Consider the following 22,057-nt stretch of genomic DNA (forward strand, 5'->3'; position numbering starts at 1 on the left):
GGCTTGAGCTTTTGGTTTCACAAATAAGGATGGTATTTGTTGGTAAAAAATGCAGAAAATAACCACTGAGTTGTGTATGGGAGGAAAGCAAGCCCTTTCAAGCTAAAAAAGAAAATTAAAAAAAAAGTTCAGTTTGGGATCTATAGCAAAAGAAAGCAACCACTTGTGTACTAACATCTAGACATCTAACAAGTAGGCCAAAGATAATGGCTGTTTCATCAGCATAAGATTTAGAAAGCCAAATTGGAATTAACAAAACATCCACAGATGAGCTACAAAAGTTCTGAAGCCAAGATTAACCTAATGGAAAGGCCAAAGCAAAGAGAATGAAAAGATCTACTCATGATCAAAACCAAGTTCATAGGTCAAGCACAGTGAAGGTAATCCTATGAGTTGGTCTTGCATGGCTATTTCTGGAATAATCTCCAAATCTTTCTCATGATGAATTAATTTTACAGCCTTTTTGTATGCAGCAAGACAATGACCCAAACACACATCCAACACAACAAAGGACTTTAAAGGGGGAAAGTGGTGGTTAATCACCAGACATTAACCCAACTGATCAACTTTCTACCACTGAAAAGAAATCAAATGACAACTGAAAGAAGCTGTGGTTCAACCCTGAACAAGTAATAATGAAATAAGAATGCAGCTGTGTAGAGAGATCACTCGGTCCCTGGCTTTCTGCAATTATGTCATGCAAAGGATGCAACTAAATAGTAAATACTTCTGCTTACCTAATAATTGGCTGGTCTTCTAAAAAAGATGCATTATTTAAAGTTATTTAACAGATCTAGATGTAAATATCAGTAAATAAAAGCTAAAGTTCTGCTATATTATCTTACATTCCTTTTCTAATGTCAAAGACACATCCAAGTCTTTAATGTGGCACTTCGATATGTATAAAAGACCTGTTGTACAGTTATACCTGTAAATACTGTATTTATTTTTGGTTTATTCATGTTCAATTGTAGTTCATATTTCCTGAGTACATTTATATCTAATGTACTATAAAGCTTGTTTTGTAAGGGATTTGAGACATTGATTCTTTCATTTATAATTAGTTTTATTCTTGTCTGGGAACACTGGGCATGGAGTGGAAATTGTATTAAGAGAACAGTCAATTACAAGGTACCATACATACCTCATTGAGCAGTAGTAATATACTTCCACGTATGGAAAAGCTTTCTAGAAGTGGGAGAAAGTTGAGACCCCGGAGGAACTCTCCAATGTATAAATGACATTATACTGAGATATTATTTAAAATTGCACATAAATTTTAAACTTCTCTTATGTATGGTGCATATATGACTAAAAGTTTGTGGACACCTGTATAATCTCCACAAAATTGGAAGCAGTCTATTTATAAATAATGAAAGTGTTTGCTGTAGCGTTACAGTTTGCAATTGCTATAATGCTGGGGAATATAACTGCCTAATATAGGCACAGCATTATAGGGATTATATCAAAAACAATAGGACTTGCTGTTCCAGTACTTTTGGAGGGGGGAGGGGGGGGGGGGGTTATACATTTGAACAGTGTTGGAAATAGCCTTATTCCCATTTAGTGTATAGTGTTATGCATTATAAATGTTTGAAATACATTAGTTGTGACAATTCTATAGAAGTATGAAGTAATCTAGACCAAGAATGTCTTTTCCTTTTGCCTAAATCACAATGAATGCTGATCACACTCCTTTATTAGGATGGGTTCCCCTTTTGAGTCTGGTTCCTCTCAAGGTTTCTTCCTCATTACATCTAAGGGAGTTTTTCCTTGCCACAGTCGCCACGGCTGCTCATCAGGGATAAATGCACACCATTCACCTTGACTGTTGATTTCTGTAAAGCTGCTTTGAGACAATGTCTGTTGTGAAAAGCGCTATACAAATAAACTTGACTTGACTTGACTTTATATGATTCACATGTAGTTACCTTGTTATCACACACCCTGTTGTAAAGTAATGCAGTAATGTCAATTAATGCTGTTCAACTTAAACTGATTTCCCGACATATACCAAAATTCTATATAATTCAAGAAAAAATTATACAAAGCCAAATAAGTTTTTGATAAACAATTAAAGATTTGGTGTAAATATTGTAAGAAGATTTGGGGGGCACACTGTTATCCAGTCGAAACACTTCCGGTGCTTAGCAAAAGGTTTCAAATTGTGTCATTCATCCATTTAGTGTGTTTTTTGTTTTCAATCTGATTTCTCTTATATAAACTACTAGGACACTAAGAAAAGGCAGATCCTGAGGTTAACACTGTTTCGCCGCTCAGATTTCAGGAGAAAAGTAACTGTAACGTTCATGTAGTAAAATCGGCAAAACACATCTGTGTTACATTTAACCTTTTTGGCGGGTCTTTTTTCGTTCCCGCCTCCTCGCGTCGCCTCGCGTTCCCTTTAAATCCCCTCAAAAAGCAGAAGTATAAACAGCGCGCGCGGTAGCCGTTAAACTGCAGCGCGCGGCTGTCTAGACGTCGCGCTGTGATTGGCTGGCCATCCTGTCCGTCATTCGAAGCGGGCTTTTGTGTTTTGAAATTGATTGGCTGGAGGGTCTTTCAGCCAATCCGTGAAAACGAAAATTCCAGAAGTAGTGTGATTGGCTACTGTGCTCGCCGTTGACGGTTTCCCACCTGTCTCATTGGTTGCTTCTCCTGTTTTCGGAGAGGGGGCTTTAATGTTCTCACCTCTGATTGGTTGGGTCTCCTCGGGCGCGATTTCTGACGCGGGAAAAAGTGTAATAGGGGTCGGCTAAACTTGAACAAGCACCACCGTGAGTTTTGCGGAAAGTACCTAGTTTTACCGTAGCACGCGCAAAGGAATTATTCATCTGTTCCACGCTAAATTGTGCTTTGGAAATGAATATTTTCCCGGCGAAAGGATCTTTATAATTTACTGGATTACTTCATATTAATCGGTTTGATTGCATACAGGACTTCAAAGTCTGGCACTGGATACTTTTATATGACGCTCTGATCTCCGAAAGGATCTCACTAAATATTCTCAAAGCACCCAGTTTTTTTATATATTTGTTTTCTTCACGATGACAGACGCCAAGCATCCTCAAGTGATTTTTTGCAACGATTCGCCTAAAAGAGTGCTGGTTTCTGTGATCAAGACAACTCCCATTAAGCCGAAAGCTGTGGACTCGATGATGCCTACCAGCCCGGGATTTAGTGATTTTATGGTGTATCCGTGGCGATGGGGAGAAAATGCACACAATGTAACCCTGAGTCCCGGATCAGGCAACGGAGCGGCGTCGCCCCCGAGAAACAGCCCTGCTACAGATACAGATGTCGGCTCCTGCACAGATCACCTCAAGGTAACATAATCTATTGCAATATTTGTCTAGGAATTGTGTGAAATATTCTGTTTTAGATTTTTGCACGTGGATCCTAAAATTTGTAAAGAAAAATCTGGTGCATTCTGGGGATTAGTGTTTTAGTAAAGAGTCTGTAGTTACAATATAAAGACAAAGGAATAACCGAGTTCAGTGGAAACACTGTATCTATAAATGGACGTGGCTCAGTGTAACCCCAGTATAAAGCAAACCGGGATCACTTACGTTTGCACCTACGTAAATACTGTAATTTTTTTTAAAGAAAAAATAAATAAAGGAAGGAAGGTAAACGCCCGCGTTTATGGGGAACATGATGGATTTTAAACTCCGTTTCCGGAAGAGGCAGCTGGCCTCCGAAGTGACGTCACTTTTGCGCGCCAAAAATCCCCGGTCATTAGAGGCAGGCACAACACCAGATCCTGTTCAGCATGGCCTGCATGTGATTCTCTCATACTTCATGGAAGTGTATCATATATTATGTCTAAATAAATCCTCTGTCCCGTGGCTGATGTGTAGCAAATAAACATCTGCAGTTCCTTACATTACATTCTACAAATGCTTTACTTCATTTAATTTACACACTAGTCCTATTCCTTTTCAACTTTACTACCCACATATGTGCCATTTGTAAATATATCTATTTTGCAGATTCACATTGTTTTCTTTAGGATATTGGTTAGAAGTACTGCTGTATATAACGTTTGTATACAATTGAATAACCTTCCAGCTGACTGACACTCACGTCACGCCTCGTTTCAGGATGGGATACGACGTGGTCGGCCACGTGCCGAGACAGTGCGTGAGCTCATCAGCGAGGGCGAGAGCTCCAACAGCCGTATCCGCTGCAATGTCTGCAACCGGGTTTTCCCTCGAGAGAAATCACTGCAGGCACACAAACGGACACACACGGGTAAGGCGCACTCGGTTTTTGTCACCTTGAGACACACAAACCGCCCAGAAAATGAAAACTTCATTCCCATCTATGTTTCAGGTGAGAGGCCATACCTGTGTGATTATCCAGACTGTGGGAAGGCCTTTGTCCAGAGCGGCCAGCTGAAAACACACCAGCGACTCCATACTGGGGAAAAGCCCTTTGTTTGCTCAGAGAAAGGTGAATAAAAGCAAATGTAGAGATTTGTGTTGTGTTTACAGATGAAAATTCATTACATATTTATTACTTGAGAGTATAAGTATAATAATATAATAATCATTGTATTACTCATGTATAAAGGTACATTTATCTTTCCATTTATCTAGAATGCACATAGACTTCTGTACTAATTAGAAATCTTTTTTCCTCTGCTTAATTTAGGTTGTGGGAGCCGTTTCACTCACGCTAACCGGCACTGCCCTAAGCATCCTTATGCCAGGCTGAAGAGAGAGGAGCCTACTGGTGAGCCTGGAAAATCACAAGGGGCTGACAACAAGGCTGTGGCTGAGTGGTTATCAAAGTAAATTTTTTATTGTTTTTTAATTGTGTTAGCTTTGTTTATATATGCCATAATATTACAATGTAAGAATGTAGTAGCAACTAACAATGTAAATAGCAGAACAGGGTGCCTGATCTTTACATTCTATTATATATGATCAATAGTCAATAGTGTATATTTAACACATAAAATAGAAGTAGAAAGCAAAATACAATACTAAGTGGACTTTGTGTTCACAGGTACTGGCAGACGCGTGAGCAGAGAACCCCTGTCCAGAGCAAAGGAAAAACCACGAATAAGGTGACAGCAGAGGATCAGGAGCAGCAAGACCCTATGGACTTCCTGCCCTCTGACGAAGGTGAAGAGGACGAGCAGGATGAGGGGAAGAGCAGTGGAGAAGGAGGAGCTGCTCGCCGGCGCCTCCAGGAGCAGAGAGAGCGGCTTCATGGAGCATTGGCTCTTATTGAGCTAGCCAACAACCTGTCTCCATAAACTAAACCTTAGGGTTGCATATTGCTGGGTAAATTCTAGCTTATGTTTAAACCCTAGGATTTTCACGGCTTGTCTCGTAGCCGACATAAGCTAAAACGCACCTTATTTTTGCTTTCAGTTTTAACCTTAGGCTGCTACTATGGTAGATTTGTTATATGAAGAATGTTTTACTTTTTTTTTCAGCTTATCAAAGAGAGAGTGAGAGAGAGAGAGAGAGAGAGAGAGAGAGAGACGATCTTTTTTTGTTTTGTATGTCATGCACTTTTTTTTGTGGTAACGAGTTTTTTCTCTTGTGTGGAATTGAGCATGTTTGTATCATGTATATAGAAGAACTTGGGGGTATTTGTGTGGTTGCGATTTGTGCATTAAGATGCAGCACTTGTCATTTAATGTTGGAATAAGCAGATCAGTCAAGAGAAGCCTGCATGGGCTTTGTGTAAGAGGAGATACTCAACTCTCTGATAAGCTGCACCTGAGTTAACACAGTAGAGCAATTTGTTACACATGTTCAGTCCACTGCTTTTATCATACGTTTTGTGTACTATGCCTGAGGTTTAGACTGCACAGTAACATAAACTAACACAAGCTTGGTGAAACTATAGACAGCTCCATACCTTTTTTCAACATACATCAATATTTTAGCTTTTAGTAGCCAGTGTTTTTATGGTCATATTAAGTAAAATGCACATTATTTAGTGTTACTTCAACATAAAGCAGTTTGACAGTGGGGTCTTTGTTAAATGGTTGTGTCAGCTTTTAAAGTGAGACTGAAGAAAGATTTTCCACTTAAAATCAACAGACAGCACTTGTTTTGGCAGCGAGAAGAGTTTCCATTTTATTTTCTGTACTGACGGTGACATATTTACTGTTTAACACTACATTCGGTCGTTTTTTTATTTCTCTCCAAAACTCTTTTTTTCTCTTTTTTTATTTTTATTTTTTTAATTTAATTTAATTTTTTTTACATTGTATCTCACTGAAAATATAAACACTTCCAAACTCGGATAAAACATTGGATGATCAGTACAGTGAAGTTTGTTTGAATTACATGAATCCCCCCAAAAAAATCTAATTTGGTGAAAGAAAATTCAAAACTGGAAAATATCTTTACTCTTGAACATCTAAAACAAAAACAGATTATATGATGTACACCTAATTATTGTATTGTGTTCTAATATGTGTAAATAAATGAATAATATATTCCACCATGTCGTTTGGAAACATGCACAATTTCTAAGTTAAATTCTCAGAAGCATCTTTTGTGAGGGTTTTTTTTGTGTGTGAGTGTGCGTGACAAAGAATGTAAATCAAGTTGTTCAGTCTGTACCATGGAAAAGTTTGATGTTTGAAAAAGGACATTGTAAATGTACAAAGCAGGCATTTTTTTATTATTCTGGTTAGTACTGCTGGTTTTCAATAAACACCATAAATGACTGACAATAATCTCTATTGCTTCCATTCTGCATGTGGAAATACTAAAAATGTTAGAACATGGAACTAAAATGGAGTTTAATAGAGCTACATCACAAATCTAGAAAATCTATAATATTGAAGTGGGCGAGAAACCTGTGAATTTTGCTAAATTGTTTTCGGTCGCATGATTAGCTGAATGGAATTAGCTGAGTTTATTAAAGGGTTATGCCCAACCTGCATCATAATAAAACAAAGAGCTATTCATTGACTTCAGCACAACATTTAAAAAAGGTTTTTACAGATTTTTATTAGAAAAATCCCAATATTTAAACTTCTAGTGGAATACCATTAACTCCATTAATACAATTTGAAACAATACAGCATAACCGTAAGCAGTTTGTAATTCCACAACTCTAACGGTAGAAGCCACACACAGAACACTTACGACCTGGACGCTCTGCAAAAACTGAAAAAGTCGAAGGAAGAAAACCATTTTTAAAAGCCACATAAAAGCATCAAATGTGAATAAATGACTCTAAAATATAGAAAAGCAAAGTACAAGGGGTGAATATGCAAAGCACTGCATGGTTTTTAAATTTGTAAGAAGATAATCTGTGCCCTGTGAATAAGAAAACGGCACTGCCACAAATGAATACGTACCAAGCTCTTTATTTTATTTCATGATATGAATTAAAACCTACTTATTCTTACTTTTATTTACTATTATTAATAGTTTTTGTAGGAATAGGACCATATTTACAGGATAAAATTGACTACTGGAGGATCTAAGTTGTACTATACACTGCTCTTCTGAGTGCAAAAGAACTTTTTTCCAAATTTCTTTTTTTCTACCATTTTTCCAAGTTGAGTGTAACCATTAAATAGAGGTGACGTCATGTCTATAAATGTACCAGTCACAATTAGCCATTTATATCATTAGTTCTACCCCAACCACAGGAACTTGAGTGACTTCCTCTTTGGTTATAGGTCTCAGGGATTTTTTTTTGTACAGTTAAAAGAATGTGAAATACCATAGCAATAGCAAAAGAGTGACTAGTCTGGGTTCCTGTAAAGTCTCATTACTGTAAACGCTAAAACTCCCAACCCTATAATGTTAATAATTAGCTCACAACTGCAAGATTATAGGCAGCTTAATGAGGTAGTTTTTATTTGTAAAGTAGTTGTTTATCTATTTTATTAAACATGAATGTAATAGCCAAATGCCTCTGTACAGTGTTCAAATTGTGTCAAAGCTCTTGGGGGGGGGGGGGGGGGGGTCTGGGTCGTCCCACCCCCACATACCCCAATCGTTTTAGAAGAATTAAATAGTAAAAATTACATTTTGCACTTTTTCATTCACTATTTTTTAATCGTGTAATTATCTAAAATAATTGTATTTAAAAAATGTAATTACTGTTGACAAAATGGAAAATTGTTTGTCAGTAATGTTGTAATAAAATTAACACTGTTGTAATAAAATTATCACTTTTTTTTTAGACAAAAATCTAATTTTAATTAGTTTATTAAACTAATAAAGGGCAAATAAAGGACAGTATCATTTTGTGGTAGCAGCAGCACAATAATGTAAATGCAACTAGTATCCTAGTTTTAATGATGACCAGGAACCCCTCTATCTCCCCCAAAGTCCCTTAATGCTAATGGGAGGTATGGGACCCCCGGGACTTAATTTGAACACTGACTTTGTTGGAGTGCAGTGCACACTTACCAAAAACCTTATTTACTTTTGCTGTGCAACTACAAATGTGTACACAATGCATGAACACACCACACAAAGACATGCTTTCTACATTCTCTTCTAGCACTGGCACATAGCTTGAGAGATGCCACTGTGTATGTTATCTGATATGTTCATACACTTCTGCTCAGGCAGACATTTTATTTTGTGGCATATAATTATGATTAAATCATTGTTAGGTTTATACTGCAAGTTTCTTGCAGTGTTACTGCCAATGTTAAATGTAACTTTAATCATATATATAGATCATGTTTCTGGGATCTAGGATTGTAGGATTTAGGTTTCATTTAGGGTTGAGACTTCTGTCCTGCAAGATTTGTAAGTAGCTTGTATTACATGCTTTGTTAAGATATTCCAGGTGCCTGTAGGTACTTACCCTTTAATGTGCAAACTAATTTTTGTAAGCGACAAACTCAAGCCTGAATTGAACGATGGATGATAAGAGTTTAAGGGTTTCAAGTTGTAAATAATGAGTTATTATGGATTAAAAGCCTCAATAAACAAAAAATAATATGTTTTACTTATTGTATATGCAATATTATGAGGTATAATACACTGAAATTTAGCCAAAAGCAGATAGAGAACAGCAAATTTGCCACCCAGATTGATGCTCATTGTATATATACTACACCATGAGCCTTTATAAAAAGAGTTATATTTATTACAAATATAAGCCCACAAGCCCTCAAAGTTGACAAGTTGACATTTACCACATTAAACTCATAGCGACCATTTTAAATACAATGTTTTAAAAATTGAAAGTCAATATATTACGTTGTGTGCAAATCTAAAGTCAGTAATTGCAGCTTAAGTAAAATCAGGTATAAAAAAATCCTTTGCAAATATAGACATAGTGTACATTAGAATAGTCTTTTCTCAGAGTTTTTTTGAGGTTCCTCGACGACATGTTTCAATTCTTTCTCCTCTTGTTTTGCTATCTGTGGTGAGGAGCTAATGGTGCTATAAAATGTCAGGTATGAATAGACCAGGCCACCAGATATGCTATAGAAATAAAACATAAAAAATTGTATTGTTAATTTTTATATTTAAATTATTTATTATTTGAAATTTTGTGCTCAAAGAGAATTCTTACCATATATTTAGTCCTGCAAAGTTTGGCCAGGAAAATTCATAGTCCCCTCCAATGAACATACCAATGTAGGCTACAGCAACATTCTGCAAGAAGAACAAGTAACAAATATAGGAAAATATAGGAAGTATATTTGGATTATATACACATTACAGGACTGAAACTACACAGATTTAAGTAAAATTCTTACAGAATTATGAAGATTATAATGAAATGTAACCCCTATCCACCTATTGACAGTGTACAAATAGAATATTTTTTATGTAAGCTTCACAGGAATTTCAGCTCATATACAGTAGCAGCTTAAAGCTTAAACTTAAGCTTGGGTGGTTTTGGAACAATATTTAGAGTATTCTTTAACCATTTTGAAATTGGGTGAATTGAATATTTACATTACAATATTGTGAAATATACACAGCCAGTATCACCAAAGTGCCATCACAGGCCAATGTGGCCAGCTGAAAATTTACACTAAAAATTAATGATGTACAGGAAAACGAATTGTTAAATCAGTGTAAAAAAACAAAAACAAAAAAACCCAAATCACGTGCAAGCTTTGCTTTAAATGCCAGGAAAATGACAGAACCTTGTAAAAAAAAAGAAAAAAGGTGAAAATTGGTTAAAAAATTTTTATTGTAATAATACATTGATCATATTATGAATAATTATATAATAATATAAATTTTTAAAGAGTGATGTTGCTGCTGATTATTTTATTTTCCAAGTAAAATGGTAGGACAAGCAATTTTTAAAAGTTTCCTGTAACAGCTGACCTTATTAGCAGCTGTTATTATGCATAGCTTTAAAATTTATTGGGAAAAAAAAAAGAAGGGATAGATAGATAGATAGATAGATAGATAGATAGATAGATAGATAGATAGATAGATAGATAGATAGATAGATAGATAGATAGATAGATAGATAGATAGATAGATAGATAGATAGATAGCATACAACATAGATAACAACTTCTACATACCTTAATGGCACCAACAACTGTAGTGGTTAAGGCACTGTTGTGATGACTGCATAGAACAATGGAATACATCAAAATGAATCTGTTACAATAAAAGATGAAGAAATAAGTTGAGAATTTTTAAGGCTCGATGAAAAAAAAATTCAAGAAGGCTTTCTCTTAATGTTGCTTCGAGCTTACCCCATAATACATGACAAAAGGAAAAAAAAAATGAACCCCAGTGATACCCATCCTTTAAAAGCAATGGCCTAAAAGAAAAAAAAAAACATACTGAATTGAATCAATCCATTTTACTGCAGCCTCATCACTTTCTTTTAAAGATGCATTCCACTCTTTATTCAGTCACTCACTCAGTGACTTACCTTCTCTAAATCTCCAGTGTAGGCACTTGCTAATATAGTGGGGATTATGATGATAAATGCATTGTAGAACAAAACTCCATACTTGCCCAGGCCCTTTATCAAAGCAGAATAATACATCACCAGAAGTGGAAAACAAAGTTAATATAGCACAGATAAATCCAGTGTTTAGTTACAAGATTGGGTTACACAACTTTCACATTTGCCTCGGGATATGACAAAAAAAGAGAATAATCTAACTTTTATTACAGCAATCATCTCTTATGGCAACATTTTATTTAAATATGTAAAAAAAAATACTAAAAATAGTCCATTACCATGAAGATGTGATAGTAAAATATCACTGATTTATTGAAAATAATATTAAAATAAAATACAAATAAAAGAATTCAAATAATAAACTTACAATAAAAGACTGATATCTAGCAAAGAGTATGCATATAAATAACCAAGAACACAAATACTGTACAGATTCCAGCATTACTGTCCTGATAGTTACGATATTGTGCATAAGCCCAATACCTCCACTATTAACAACCGCTCATATGTTCCGGGTCATAAGCAGATGCCTTATTTCACTTTGGCCTTTCCACCGCTTTGAAAGAGGTAAATTTCGGCTCGAGAACCTCTGTGACTCTTCTCTGTATTTCTTTTTGACCTACAATCTCACTTTCTGATTTGTATTCCTGAAGAGTGGACTGTATCTTGTGCTATAACCACTATATTTCTGCCCTCTAAGACTTGTATGGTATATTGAGAAACCTTTACCCCTGCCCTGGGAAGGCTGTTATTAATGTCACTGACTGCTGTTTTTCTATTTATCTTCACAGCTCTCAGTCTGGTTTTCACAGGTGAACCTGTTTAATGTGTGGTTGTTTGCACACCTGTGCTTCCAAATTGTTGTATTCACTTTGCCCAAAGCTTTTCCAATGGCTCTAATCTAATTTCCCTCTTATTTCTTAACGTTTTCCTGTTTAATACCAAATGCAGCATTCACAAGCAAAACCAAGGGCTTAAACCAAAAGTAGACATTCACAGTTATGCATTGCTTAAACAAGGCATACCTGTAAACAAGAAACACTGAAAATTGAGTACTTCTAACTTATAGGTGTGAAGGTGTGGGGTTAGCATAGCTTTGGTCATACCTTTTAAGTTAAGGCACATACCTCTTTTCCTATTTTTTGCTTTGTGTACACACCATTGGCAGCTGTGAAGACATCATTAAGCAGAACAAAAGCATATCCCTCTGCTTCAAAGGCCAGGTCAGAACTATATCAAATGAGACAATATTATGTAAATTCGATTGCTTGTTATGCAACAAATTCAGCATCACCTGACACTTTTGTGTGTGTGTGCACATGCATGCTAAGTCCACCCTTTAATTCAGAAATCGCCATATTATGCAGTATTCAATATAATGACAATTATGTCATACAGCTATCAGTCCACTGTTTCATCTCACCTTATGCACATGTTAAACTTTATATACAAAATCTTCTCAAAGACTCCTACCCAGATTTATGTCTTCTACTTTTGTGCAGCATCCATGTTGGGGAACTTTCCTTGTTATGGTTAGTACAGACTCGACTCGGCTAGCAGGATAATCTTTTACATGGGAATTGCCCTGTTTTAATACACTGACCCACTGAGTGATGGATTTCAATACCTTGACCACCAGACAGACTGCATGTGCTTCCCCACTCTACAAGGCAAGAATAGGCATTAACTGAAAATATGTCTATAGTTCTAAGTTGAGTTGGGTCCTCATGCTGCTATGGCATATGTTATATGTTATTCCAGTGATTCTGCTCACCATGAGGACTATGAATCGAGAAACAGACACATTACATATGCAACTGTGTTTGCATTCAGGCCCATTACCAATCCAGCAGGAGAAAGTTAATGTAAGAATATTGCAGGAAAAGATGGACATAATATGCCACTGCGGTTGAGTGGTTCTTATTAGCTATACTGCACTTTTAACACAGAGCTTGCCAAATTAGTTAGAGTTGGGTTTTTCTCCACTACTCTGTGTCCCAAGTGAGGTTTTGGTGCCGTGGCTGAGAGTCACAGCATGAGGGTTTCCAGGCGATTCTCACTCTCCCTGGTGGTTTTCAGCTGCTCATAGAAACATGGCTACATATGTAAATAGCTGTATTTGCTGAAGTAAAGTAAATGTGGTACTGTACCTTGCAGCAATCAGAGCACCAAACACAATGGCCACCACGCTACACGTCAGCTGAGGTGAAAATGATTTTCTGAAAGATCATTGTTGACTGTTATAACCAGCATGCTTAAACAAAAAACATGTGAAGGTTTCTGCATGGAGTTCTCAATGTCCTTTAGTTCTTATATGTAATAATCAGCTTTCCTTTGTACTAGGTATGCATGCTAGAACATTTAATGGAGTTATTATATATATATATATATATATATATATATATATATATATATATATATATATATATATATATATATATATATATATATATAAAAATACCAAACATACCTCAATATTTTGGATTCCATAATCATTGTCAGTAGAATAGTAAATTTTCGGAGCACAGTGAACATGGGCAAGCTGAACAAAAGAGAGATGAGTAAAAGTCAGTGGTAAACAAAAAGTACAGCGAAGAAAAAATACTGCAACACTTAATAGGGAGAGCATCTGAAAAATTTATTATCAAGATTAATGTAAACTACTGTCTCTTTAAGTGAGCCAAATAAAAGGTTATCTTGTAGATCATTATACAGAATGTGACTAGAGTCCTCAAGAATATAAGGCAATATATATTCAATAACAGTAACAGTTAATAACAGTAACAGTAATAACAGTAACAGACAATAACAGTTCACAGTGCATGTCATTAAAAAAAAAAAAACAATCCATGGAGTCCTTGGAACAGTCCAATGACAACCTCTGCAGTCAATGTGTTGAGATATAGACCTGATAAAGGTATAAAACCATTTCCAAAACTTTGAGCATTCCCAGGAGTACAGTAGGCTCCATCATTGTGTACTCTTCATAGAGCTGGCTTTTGGATTACGAGACTAGCCACACATGAATAAAAGGCATATATATCAGCACTTGAGGAGAGCATGAGAATTTTCTTATCTTTAAGCTGAACTCCAAGCCTGGGGAAAACCATTACTGCCTATTAGCTTGTAATTCTATTCCTTTTGGTAAAGAACAGTGGTGAGATATCATTTCAGACTAGTCAGTAGTGTGGGAAAGAGGAAGGCACTCATATACAAGGAAAATGCTCCAGAGTGCACAGTTTTAGAGTGGAGTGAGCTTTTAACCAGGATAACTAAACAATATTGGAATGGCTCTGAGACAAAAAATGTCCTTGAATATGAGAACATGGAAAAAGACCTGAGAATGGCACATCATGGGCACTCCCTATCTTATCTACTTGCTTGTGAGGAATAGGAGAAACTGACAAATACACGTGTGTCTGACACTTACCCGATAAGACTTAAAGCTGCAGTTTCACCCAAAAATTATTTTTAAAAAGTACTGAATTAAGGTCTATATAGTTATTAAAATGGCAGATTTCAATTTTTAAATGATAGTAAATTTTTTAATAACATTTATTATAAATAATGTTTGTTATTTGACAGCATTATCCTGGGTAGATTGGTGGCAAAATGTAATTCTTTTTAAATAATCTGTGTCTACCATACAGTGAAGTCTGCAAAAGCTCTATCCTTAAAGCATTAAATGAGAATAAATACCTTAATTTCTTTGTGCTTCCCAGACCTGTTATGTGATTACCAACATAGAGCAATGGCAAAGGAAATATCTGGGAAGAGTGTGAGGATATTACATTAGAATAAGATCAGCCATATTAAGATGCATAATATAATGTAATATAAAATCAGAGAAGTGACACAATTAACTTCATGTATACTCATATATGTATTATAATTACATTCAGCAAACATGACAACTAGAAGTATATCACACATATTGTCTATTAATTATTACTATTTTAGCAGTAAATCTAAATCTGAAAGTTTTATAATTTACTATAATATATACTATATATCTATACTGATTTTTAAACCATATGCAAATATTTGTATTGTTCACAATGTTGTCACAAATTGGCAGTGTCTCTCATAAAGTCATATTTCAGGATAAAGCATATATTTAAATATTTTCCATACTTGCCATACCTTTCTGTGTAAGCTCTTGTCAAAGTCCTGAAAAGAGACTGCATTGCACATTTTGGCTAAATAAAGAATGACAATTGTGCAAGCCATCTGATGGGTGAAAAAAAAAGTAAAAGACTGTCATACTTTCACAAGTTTACAGACACCATAAACAAAATGGAAATTCATATTGACCTGTCCAATTCCAAGGAATGTGTATGAGGGAAACCTGTATAAAGACAAAACATTTAACATTTCTGCCCCAAATGGATTGCAGACATTCACTGTAAATGTTAAAGACCTCTACATCTACATTCTACCAAATTTTTTTTTAAACCATTGACATCTCCACACTCTCTTTTTGGAAATTGTGATTTTAAATTTTCAGACATACTGTACCATTGCATACATACATATTTACAGAAGTACAAGCACAAAGTTGGCTTGCATGTATTTTAAAATTGTTATTGTTTCCATTAAAATAGATGATAAACTTTAAGGGGGGGGGGGGCCAATTGCTGCATACACATTAAGTACATATACATACAGTGAGGAAAATAAGTATTTGAACACCCTGCTATTTTGCAAGGGTCTAAAATTGTCATCGTAGGTGCATGTCCACTGTGAGAGACATAATCTAAAAAAAAAAAATCCAGAAATCACGATGTATGATTTTTAAACTATGTATTTGTATGATACAGCTGCAAATAAGTATTTGAACACCTGAGAAAGTCAATGTTAATATTTGGTACAGTAGCCTTTGTTTGCAATTACAGAGGTCAAGCGTTTCCTGTAGTTTTTCACCAGGTTTGCACACACTGCAGGAGGGATTTTGGCCCACTCCTCCACACAGATCTTCTCTAGATCAGTCAGGTTTCTGGCCTGTCGCTGAGAAACACAGAGTTTGAGCTCCCTCCAAAGATCCTCTATTGGGTTTAGGTCTGGAGACTGGCTAGGCCACTCCAGAACCTTGATATGCTTCCTACAGAGCCACTCCTTGGTTATCCTGGCTGTGTGCTTCGGGTCATTGTCATGTTGGAAGACCCAGCCTCGACCCATCTTCAAAGCTCTAACTGAGGGAAGGAGGTTGTTCCCCAAAATCTCGCAATAAATGGTCCCGGTCATCCTCTCCTTAATACAGTGCAGTCGCAGTGTTTGAGGTCGTTAGCTGCATAAAGACACCTGTCCACCCCATACAATCAGTAAGAATCCAACTACTAACATGGCCAAGACCAAAGAGCTGTCCAAAGACACTAGAGACAAAATTGCACACCTCCACAAGGCTGGAAAGGGCTACGGGGAAATTGCCAAGCAGCTTGGTGAAAAAAGGTCCACTGTTGGAGCAATCATTAGAAAATGGAAGAAGCTAAACATGACTGTCAATCTCCCTCGGACTGGGGCTTCATGCAAGATCTCACCTCGTGGGGTCTCAATGATCCTAAGGAAGGTGAGAAATCAGCCCAGAACTACACGGGAGGAGCTGGTCAATGACCTGAAAAGAGCTGGGACCACCGTTTCCAAAGTTACTGTTGGTAATACACTAAGACGTCATGGTTTGAAATCATCAAGGTTCCCCTGCTTAAACCAGCACATGTCCAGGCACCTCTTAAGTTTGCCAATTACCATTTGGATGATCCAGAGGAGTCATGGGAGAAAGTCATGTGGTCAGATGAGACCAAAATAGAACTTTTGGGTCATAATTCCACTAAACGTGTTTGGAGGAAGAAGAATGATGAGTACCATCCCAAGAACACCATCCCTACTGTGAAGCATTGGGGTGGTAGCATCATGCTTTGGGGGTGTTGTTCTGCACATGGGACAGGGCGACTGCACTGTATTAAGGAGAGGATGACCGGGGCCATGTAATGCGAGATTTTGGGGAACAACCTCCTTCCCTCAGTTAGAGCATTGAAGATGGGTCGAGGCTGGGTCTTCCAACATGACAATGACCCGAAGCACACAGCCAGGATAACCAAGGAGTGGCTCTGTAAGAAGCATATCAAGGTTCTGCCGTGGCCTAGCCAGTCTCCAGACCTAAACCCAATAGAAAATCTTTGGAGGGAGCTCAAACTCCGTGTTTCTCAGCGACAGGCCAGAAACCTGACTGATCTAGAGAAGATCTGTGTGGAGGAGTGGGCCAAAATCCCTCCTGCAGTGTGTGCAAACCTGGTGAAAAACTACAGGAAACGTTTGACCTCTGTAATTGCAAACAAAGGTTACTGTACCAAATATTAACATTGACTTTCTCAGGTGTTCAAATATTAATTTGCAGCTGTATCATACAAAAAAAAAAGTTAAAAAATCATACAATGTGATTTTTTTGGATTTTTTTTTTAGATTATGTCTCTCACAGTGGACATGCACCTACGATGACAATTTTAGACCCCTCCATGATTTCTAAGTGGGAGAACTTGCAAAATAGCAGGGTGTTCAAATACTTATTTTCCTCACTGTATATATATATATATATATATATATATATATATATATATATATATATATATATATATATATATATATATATATATATATATATATATATATATATGTTGAACCGAAAAGTGGTCCACCAGATATCAGACCACCAGATATAAATACATTAGCTATCATGTTTAAATAAGAGCTTTCTCTCCTGGACAGTGCACAGCCTCATCGATAGTATCATTGTGGCGTTCCGGCGTGGTTGCCCCAATGCGGAAGTGATGTTGTCTCGGATCCGATCAGAACTTACCTATAGGTTGTTAAAACTGTCTTGTTGACAACCACAATTAGAAAAGAGCTGACTGCGTAGAATGCAGCGGAGAAGAGCTTCAAGAACCGCCCGTGACTTGGAGCAGGATTCACTGGCGAAGAGGAAGCAGAAGAATTGGGCGAAGTAAAAGAAGAGCTTTTTCTAGACATGTTGCCTTCATTGGTCTGACTGATTTCCCAAACTTTAAACACGAGCTTTAAATCCAGACTGAGTTACATTGCTATCTAATGTAAAGTATCGCGATAACTCCGATCTGACGCTGTCTGAATTGTTTTCGCAACAGGTGCGAAGTTTGAGAAAACACTTGTTGGCTGATGACGTCAATGTTCGCAATTTGTACTGTACAGACTGATGACGTCATTGTACACGCGGCGGCCTGATCGCTGGTCCAATACAAGGCGACCTAATGAAAGACGTGCAATGCAGTTCCTATGCTGCTGGGCTTTTTCATTTGTAAAAAATAATAATAATTATAATAATAATAATAAGTGCCACTGTAATTAAAACTATTATAAATTATATTGAATTTAATTATCTTTGAACCCTGTCAACACTTTCCAGTTTTATTTTTAGAACAATACCCCGAAGAGTATAAGGTTCTTTATGAGACTGCAGGCTGAGAAGGTATTTTTTATTTTTTATTATTATTTCACATTAGGAAGTTTATCCTTCCCACTGCCATCCAAGCTGCTTTGTGGCAGCTTTGCATACTGTAGAAAGGATGCATAATCCTATACAAATAAAAGATTTATATGAGTTGAATAAAGCAAGGGTAGTACACTATTACAATGGTACATCTGCATTAATCAAAGGTTAGAGATGGGATATATCACATTCATATGTTTATGCCTTGCATATGCTTAAGGACAAAAGGGTCCTGTATTTCAGGAAGGGCAAACAGGTTATCGATCCTGTTCGTCCTGGCAGTAATTGTAAGTGTTGACCTGCTGGGCAACATTCCTTCACATGACCTAAGGCTATGGGCTTCAGAGCTGAGGAACATTTCTATGAACATGTTTAACCCCCTGCAGTTCTTGTTATCTAAGTATTACAGTATTACAGAATGTGTCTTGGAGACTCCATGTGTTTTAAGGAGTTGGTGTATATATATATATATATATATATATATATACAGTACAGACCAAAAGTTTGGACACACCTTCTCATTCAAAGAGTTTTCTTTATTTTCATGACTATGAAAATTGTAGATTCACACTAAAGGCATCAAAACTATGAATTAACACGTGGATTTATATATGGAATTATATACATAACAAAAAAGTGTGAAACAACTGAAAAATGTCATATTCTAGGTTCTTCAAAGTAGCCACCTTTTGCTTTGATTACTGCTTTGCACACTCTTGGCATTCTCTTGATGAGCTTCAAGAGGTAGTCACCTGAAATGGTCTTCCAACAGTCTTGAAGGAGTTCCCCGAGAGATGCTTGGCACTTGTTGGCCCTTTTGCCTTCACTCTGCGGTCCAGCTCACCTCTAAACCATCTCGATTGGGTTCAGGTCCGGTGACTGTGGAGGCCAGGTCATCTGGCGCAGCACCCCATCACTCTACTTCTTGGTCAAATAGCCCTTGATGCCTTCAGTGTGACTCTAAAATTTTCATAGTCATGAAAATAAAGAAAACTCTTTGAATGAGAAGGTGTGTCCAAACTTTTCCTTGTTTCACTTTGTGTTCAGGCACTTAGGGGTGAATTTTAGGCTTTAAGAGTAGGGGTCTTTGGGTGTGATGATGCAGTTCTCACTCTGATTTACTGTGAATTCAAAGCAGTTTAGGATCATTATTGGCGGTTTTCATAGTATGGTATGACATCAGGAATAAAGGACTTCCCTCACCACATCCATAAACCTCCTCCTTGGCCTCCCTATTTTTCTCCTGCCAGGCACCTCGATCCTCAGCATTCTTCTACCGATGTACCCCATGTCATTTTAAAAGCTGCCACTAGGTGGAAGCCTAACACCAATTTAAAATTAATAATCAAATTCAAACCACAACCAAGTTCACTTTTCACTCACTGCTCTTGTAAATAGGGAAGAGTGCATTGAATTGTACTGAATGTGAAAGTAAACTAACTCATACGTACAAGTGCATAGTGACTTTTGCTATTTAATTTGCTAGTATACATTTACACAGACAATCTGTGTAAATGTATACCAACTAGTTCAACCTGCATATGATCATTCGATTACACAAGTATGGTATCAAATTAATTGTCAAGTTATTGTTTATTTAAGGAGCTATGCATTTCTAAAGCATAATTGTACACTGATCTAGTCTAACATGATAGAAAGATGGTAAAATAATGCATTTCTGATGTAATGATTAAAAGCCTCTCTGTTTTGCATTAAATATTTATATTAATGTGCTAATTATCTCCCAAAATGAATGTCAGTAAATATTCTGAGCTGACTGTGTCTTTATCTGCAGTTCAACTACAATATGTGGCTCTGATTTAGCAGCAAAAAAACAAAAAAGAATTTTATACAGGATTCCAAACCTACACAAACCAGATTGTTATTATAATGACTCTAAGAAGGATTTAGCATGTCATAGAAATGCCTGTAGAAAAAACTTTTTCGTTTTAAAATGTGGGAATGTAGAGACTAGTGATTGATTGAATGTCATACATACATTATGCGAAAACATCAAATGAACATTTATATAATATAACTACATCAAAATTTTGAGTTTATAACAACGATTAAAAAATGTATATAAAAACAGGATTAATAGCATGTATACAGTTTCTCACAAAAGTAACTCCTCCACTACATTTCAGCAACCATTTCAGTATCTTCTTAAGGGACAATACTATAAAAATAAAACTCGGATATATTTTAGTGTAGTCAATGTGCAAGCGAGTACACCCTAAATGATAATAGCTGTATGTAACCAAGCAAACCAACATGTCCTATTCAACAGGTTCATGTTTTTGTCTGCTTGACAGGACCATACAAATTTGTGTTTCTTGTATTAGAGCATGTTCAACACTCTGAGAATTAAAACATTGGAATTGTTGCTCTCCACAAAGATCTCCTAGTATATAAGAACATTGGTAACACCCTGAAACTGAGTTACAGTACAGTGGGCAGGATCATACAGAGGTTTACCAAGACAGGTTCTATTCTGAACAGTCCTCGCAAGGGTCCATCAAAGAAGTTGAACATGATGCCTTCCCTTTAGAAACTGGACTGAATGGCAGTTTTTTAACATAATAATGACCCCAAAACTGAAGGTGAAAGTGATGGAGTGGTCAAGTATGTCTCCAGACCTGAACCGTATTTATCACCTGTGGGGCATCATCGAGCGAAAGGTGGAGAAGCGCCACGTGTATAACATCCAGCAGCTCTGTGATGTTATTATGAAGAATCCCAGCAGCAACCTTTGCAGCTCTGGTGAATTCCATGCCCAGTAGGTTTAAGGCAGTGCTCGATAACAATAGTGCTCACACAAAATACTGACACTTTAGACAGTTTTGACATGCTCACTTAGGATGTACTCACTTTTGTTGCCAGTTATTTTGACAATAATGGGTGTATGCTCAGTTATTTTTAGAGGACAGTAAATCTGTACTGCTACACAAGCTGCACATTGACTACTATAAAATATATCCAAGGGTCATTTCTATAATATTGTCCCTTGAAAAATCTACTAAAATGGTTGCTAAAATGTGAGGAGTGTACTCACTTTTTTGAGATACTGAGTGTGTATATATAATAATGTATGGGCATACGTGCATGCTGGAGTGTGTCTACATACATAAATCTATAAAAAATGCTTGTGTATGATATGTGTATCAAATGTATATGTAACATTATTTACACATGAATACTTAGTAGTAATAATAATAATAATAATAATAATAATAATAATAATAATAATATAATACCAATAGAAAATACAGCAATTTAAACACATTTATGTTTGTAAAAAGTGAATGTATTTAAGATTTCATCTTCTTGGACAACTGCTACATTGTAGCATGGGTTGTTATATACTTATGTCCACTACATTGCTTGTAGTCATTAATCTGTAGCCTGCAAGACGCAAGTAATTCAATTTAATGAAAAATCAAGGCTGTGTATAAAAAACGTGTCCAAGCGGCATTCAATGTCCTGAATAGGGTCCCTAACTAGTATAGAAAATGTCACTGTACTGGTTCTGTATGTGGTGTACAGTACTGTTCAGAAACACTCTACACCTGCACTATAAACAGCTGCATCAATAACTGTTTAAAGAACTATTTCTGCTACCAGTATTGCTGATGTAATTAT

The 22,057-nt window shown here is 36.4% G+C and overlaps 2 protein-coding genes across 2 annotated transcripts; one reads left to right on the top strand and one right to left on the bottom strand.

Annotated features, from left to right (window-relative positions):
• The first annotated feature begins 2,741 nt into the window (after nt 1-2,741).
• znf367 (zinc finger protein 367) lies at nt 2,742-6,706 on the top strand. Its single transcript, XM_083553715.1, has 5 exons — nt 2,742-3,326; nt 4,104-4,254; nt 4,336-4,455; nt 4,657-4,795; nt 5,014-6,706. The coding sequence occupies exons 1-5, from the start codon at nt 3,048-3,050 to the stop codon at nt 5,264-5,266; spliced, it is 942 nt and encodes a 313-aa protein (XP_083409841.1). The 5' UTR covers nt 2,742-3,047; the 3' UTR covers nt 5,267-6,706.
• Nucleotides 6,707-9,074: 2,368 nt separating this feature from the next.
• On the bottom strand, nt 9,075-18,101 carry slc35d2 (solute carrier family 35 member D2). The gene is made up of 12 exons (XM_083553955.1): nt 17,750-18,101; nt 15,214-15,247; nt 15,043-15,129; nt 14,599-14,666; nt 13,370-13,441; nt 13,050-13,118; nt 12,027-12,129; nt 10,864-10,956; nt 10,682-10,749; nt 10,505-10,583; nt 9,529-9,611; nt 9,075-9,437 (listed from the first exon to the last, which is right to left on the bottom strand). Exons 1-12 carry the CDS (start codon nt 17,917-17,919, stop codon nt 9,296-9,298), a joined length of 1,068 nt encoding a protein of 355 aa, XP_083410081.1. The 5' UTR covers nt 17,920-18,101; the 3' UTR covers nt 9,075-9,295.
• Between the last annotated feature and the right edge of the window lie 3,956 nt (nt 18,102-22,057).

The sequence above is a fragment of the Silurus aristotelis genome, assembly GCF_946808225.1.
Source record: "Silurus aristotelis genome assembly, chromosome: 11".
NCBI lineage: Eukaryota > Metazoa > Chordata > Actinopteri > Siluriformes > Siluridae > Silurus > Silurus aristotelis.

Coding starts and splice junctions, on each gene's coding strand:
- znf367 (XM_083553715.1), top strand. CDS start 3,048: ATGACAGACGCCAAGCATCCTCAAGTGATTTTTTGCAACGATTCGCCT. Junction 4,456..4,656: donor CTTTGTTTGCTCAGAGAAAG/GTGAATAAAAGC, acceptor TGCTTAATTTAG/GTTGTGGGAGCCGTTTCACT. Junction 4,796..5,013: donor GTGGCTGAGTGGTTATCAAA/GTAAATTTTTTA, acceptor TTGTGTTCACAG/GTACTGGCAGACGCGTGAGC.
- slc35d2 (XM_083553955.1), bottom strand. CDS start 17,919: ATGTCTAGAAAAAGCTCTTCTTTTACTTCGCCCAATTCTTCTGCTTCC. Junction 13,442..14,598: donor GGAAGCACAAAGAAATTAAG/GTATTTATTCTC, acceptor TCTTTTGTTCAG/CTTGCCCATGTTCACTGTGC. Junction 10,584..10,681: donor CTTTTGTCATGTATTATGGG/GTAAGCTCGAAG, acceptor TTATTGTAACAG/ATTCATTTTGATGTATTCCA.